Genomic DNA, 4611 nt, shown 5'->3' with positions numbered 1-4611 from the left:
GAGGTGAAGAGGAATGGCAAGCGCATCTCAGAGACCCGAAACTACATTAGTTATGTGAAGGATGAGCTGGAGGCCATGAGATTGTCTGAGCACCATTAAAATGTTTATCAAGTCTGATTTACTGTAAACTAATTTTGCTATTTTTGTTGTTAGATGTAAACAAGTATGCAGCCTTGTTATTTTATTTATTAAATACTGAGATGCATTAGGTTTAAGGTTTTTTTTGTCTTTTATGCAATGCTGCCATCTACAGGGAGGTATCAGTGTATTACAGCAATTCCATTTGTTGACTGTAATAGAGTACATAAAAGGACATTTCTCAAATGGGATGTAGGCAGCTGTGTAAATGTAGCATTACAATTATATATATCTAAATTGACTAAAGTTCCCATAGCTAACACAATCCTTTGTGCTATGTACTTTGTGTATTCAAATATCACACATTAAAAAAATAACATTACACCAACAAGAATGTTATTTTTTGTATGTATATGTATACACAAACTGACAACCGTTAAACATGTTTTACTGGCAAATTCGTTGTTTAGAAACAGCTGTCAGTCACGTCTACATTTCTACAGTAACGCTTCCATCAAGTAGAACTACAAATCCCATCACGCGTTTCCCAAAGCAGCCAATGAGCATTCAGCGTCCTTGTTACGCGATGTCCGTCATCCAATCAAATAGCAGCATTCTGTGTCACATGACTTCGCCTTCATTCCGCTCTGAAGGGACGTAGCCGTGCGTCCTGCGGGAGACACTCCGAAACGTACGCATCGCGCCGTCAGTGTCGCGTTTTCTCCTGTTCCCGTGAGTCAGATAAGCGCCGCTCAGCCGGTTGTGTTCGGGGAGAGCCCCGCGGAAGCGAACAAACATGCCGGTCCGTACCGACTGCTGTCAGGGCTCGTCGTTGGCCTGCACGGCCTCGGCCTCTCTCGTTCCGCCCCCGCCGATCAATACCCTTCAGCCCGGCGTCAGCACTTCTCTGCTGTACAGCGGCTCCCAGCTCCGCGGACACCAGAAGAGCAAAGGAAACTCGTATGATGTCGAGGTGGTTCTGCAGGTAAACACTAATGCGCTTTAAAATAGTTGCATTGAATGTTATCCCCCTGACCCAGATTTGCAGATGTATTTCTCAGTGTGTTGCTTTGGACCCACAGCACGTGACCATGGAGGCCTCGTACCTGTGTGGATACCTGAAGATCAAAGGTCTGACCGAGGTGAGCCAGACTCAGTCTCAGTGCACCTGTCAGGTGTTTTGTAGTAGCTGGTGATCAGTTTATGACCAGGCCTGAGATATCTGGTCAGTGTGTTTGGACACGGCTCTTTATAAAGTGCTTCAAGATACAGAAGCCTATAGGGGTCCGCATCAAAATACATTTACAAAAGTGATTCCATAGAAAGCACATTAAATGTAAGTAAAGTGTCTGCTTTTAAGGTTTCAGATAAGTTGTTGGAGAAAATTTGGTTGAAATAATGTTATGTTATGTAAAAATTCAAACGACATGCTTATTCTATTAAAATATGCACAATAATAAGGGAGCATATTCAATTTTATTGTGTTTTAAATGAGTAAAAAAAAAATTACTGGCAAATGGGCAAAACGTAGGATAGTGGCAAATTACAAAAATTTGAAATTACAACGAATTAGAATTTGGGGTGAAAGTAATTAGTCTTTTAATATGTCATAGATTGATTTTTTAATATGCCTGACAAGATGGTTACATTAAATGTAAGTAAAGTGTCTACTTTTAAGGTTTCAAATAAGTTTTTGGAGAATAAAATGTTAAAATTTGGTTGAAATAATGTTACATTGTCGTTCAGTGTAACACAATATTTATGTAAAAATTCAAACAACATGCTTATTCTGACGTGTACATATTAAAATATATAAAAGAATAAGGGAGCATATTCAATTTTATTGTGTTTTAAATGAGTAAAAAAAAAATTACTGGCAAATGGGCAAAACGTAGGATAGTGGCAAATTACAAAAATGTGAAATTACAACGAATTAGGATTTGGGGTGAAAGTAATTAGTCTTTTAATATGTCATAGATTGATTTTTTAATATGCCTGACAAGATGGTTACACTGAAGGGCATTCTAGTTGGGTGTCTTCCGTAAATCAGGGGAAAATGTGTGATATTTATTTTTTGCTTGGAAAAACTAAAACAAAATTGCAATTACATTAAACGGAAAACTTTTTAGATTTTTTGGGGAAAAACAACAACAATGGTTACACTGAAGGGCATTCTAGTTGGGTGTCTTCCGTAAATCAGGGGAAAATGTGTGATATTTATTTTTTGCTTGGAAAAGCTAAAACAAAATTGCAATTACATTAAACGGAAAACTTTTTAGATTTTTTGGGGAAAAACAACAACAACTTAAAGCAGTATTACACTCATTGTTTTTATGCTTCAACCCTTTTTCGTCTTTGAGCCACACACACTTTAAAAGCCACTGTGACTGCAGTTTGGTTATAGCGCGTCGAGGAATTAAAAACGGATGGGACCGGTGGTGTTTATTTAGATATTTGTCATTTCCCTGCAATTGCGTTAAAGGGTAATTTCCCAAAAAATAAAAAATAAATCTTCCAGTCTATTCATAACTCCGAACAAGATTCCAGATGTGTAATGCAAGAACTAAAACACAGTAAAATTTAGTTAAAAATAGTCAAAGAACGATCTATTGTTTTCCCTAAATGAGTTCAGAGAAGAATGATATATTATATTCATATATCTTATTCATTGTATTCATGTTCAATCGTCAGTACAGAGTATTTTACCTACATTACACTACTTTTCAAAGTTTGGGCAGGATAAAGTTAAAGTTAAAGAAGTCTTATGCTCACCAAGACTGCATTTGTTTGATTTAAAATAACTCTGTTGCTCTCTGTAGGAATATCCCACACTCACTACATTCTTTGCTGGAGAGATCATAAGCAAGAAACGGCCTTTTTTAACCAGGAAATGGGACGCGGATGAGGATGTCGACCGAAAACACTGGGTAATAAATACTCATGATTCAGTGTTGTGATACACAAATCGGGATTATGAATCATTATGCATCATGACTCAAGTGTGGTTCATGGTAGAAACCGATCTGCTAAACATGTTTTTCTCTCAGGGCAAGTTTCAAGCATTTTATCAGTACGCAAAAAGCTTCAATTCGGATGAGTTCGACTATGAAGAACTAAAGAATAGTGATTACGTCTTCATGCGGTGGAAGGTATAGTTTATGACTAAAACCATATGCAGTACCGTTCGAGTGTTTGGGCTCAGGAAGATTTTTCTTGTTGTTTGGAAGAAAGTGTTCGGCAAGGATGCATTACATTTGATCGTGAGTGAAAGTGAAGACATGTATAATGTTTAAAAAAAAATAAACATTCCATTTTGAACGTTCCATTCATCAAAGAATTCTGAAAAAATGTATCAATATTAAGCGGCACAGCTGTTTTCATTATTGGTAAATGTTTCTTGAGCAGCATATTAGACTGATTTCTGAAGATCATGTGACACTGAAGACTGGAGTAATGATGCTTTGCATCACACGAATAAATTACATTTTACAATATATTACAATAGAAAACAGTTATTTTAAATTGTAATAATATTTCACAATATTACTGTTTTTACAGTATTTGTGATCAAATAAATGCAGCCTTAATGAGCAGAAGAGTCTTCTTTCAGAAAAATCCTACTGACCCCAAACTTTCGAACAGTAGTGTATATCTACGAGTCCATGAAAGCTAAATAAATAATGTAAATAAAATGTGTTTGTTTCAGGAGCAGTTCCTAGTTCCAGATCACACAATCAAAGACATCAGCGGTGCTTCCTTCGCTGGCTTCTACTACATCTGTTTCCAGAAGTCTACAGCCACCATAGAGGGTTACTACTACCACAGAAGCTCTGAATGGTATAGAATTGAAAAAATTACTCATTAAATACAAAAAATTAATGTAAATACTCAATATATATAGATCATAGGGCTGGGCGATATAGCTAAAAAATGTATCAATGATATAATGTTTCATATCGTTCGGTATCGATAATTATTGACATTATAACCTTTTTTAAAACATTGAGCAATAGAATTTTTTTATTTATTTAACCACTGTATTTTTAAATTAATCCAAATTATTGAGACAACAAATATTTTTTTGTTTTAACAATCAAACACAAAATAAAAATTAAATATCTAATTTCTAATGTTTTATATGCAGATTAAATAGGTCTTGAGGAAACTTTTGGCTTGTTTCCCGAGGCCACAGGAGGGCGCAATGAGCAAAATAATGCAGCGCATTTAAATTGTCAACGCAAGGAAGTAACTCTATAAAAAACATGCATTACGTCTAAATTAACTCTAATATAATTTCGTAAATTGCATAAACAATTATGAACTAAACAGCATCATGTATTTATGCATTGCTTAATCCAAAGAGCCGAAGCGCCATTCACACAGACTGCATTTAAAAACATATGAGACGCAGTGAAAAGGAAAAAACCTCCACAAATTCGCAACGTGTTTTCTAAAAGTTTAAACTGTTTTAACTTTGCATGGCTTTCTATACATCTCTTCTGTGAGACGTGAGTGCAGCAGTCGTATTTGTCC

General features: G+C 35.8%; 1 protein-coding gene across 1 annotated transcript in view; it reads left to right on the top strand.

Annotated features, from left to right (window-relative positions):
* Positions 1 to 540: 540 nt before the first annotated feature.
* LOC107691217 (glucose-induced degradation protein 4 homolog) overlaps positions 541 to 4611 on the top strand; it is a 9117-nt gene continuing 5046 nt past the window's right edge. The window contains exons 1-5 of the mRNA XM_016489716.1: positions 541 to 1063; positions 1161 to 1220; positions 2898 to 3005; positions 3126 to 3227; positions 3785 to 3915. Coding sequence (XP_016345202.1) covers positions 875 to 1063; positions 1161 to 1220; positions 2898 to 3005; positions 3126 to 3227; positions 3785 to 3915 — 590 coding nt within the window. The 5' untranslated portion in view covers positions 541 to 874. The remainder of the gene's footprint in view (positions 1064 to 1160; positions 1221 to 2897; positions 3006 to 3125; positions 3228 to 3784; positions 3916 to 4611) is intronic.

The sequence above is a fragment of the Sinocyclocheilus anshuiensis genome, unplaced genomic scaffold, assembly GCF_001515605.1.
Source record: "Sinocyclocheilus anshuiensis isolate Anshui unplaced genomic scaffold, SAMN03320099.WGS_v1.1 scaffold202, whole genome shotgun sequence".
Taxonomy (NCBI): Eukaryota; Metazoa; Chordata; class Actinopteri; order Cypriniformes; family Cyprinidae; genus Sinocyclocheilus; species Sinocyclocheilus anshuiensis.
This window is presented reverse-complemented; position numbering and strand designations above follow the sequence as displayed.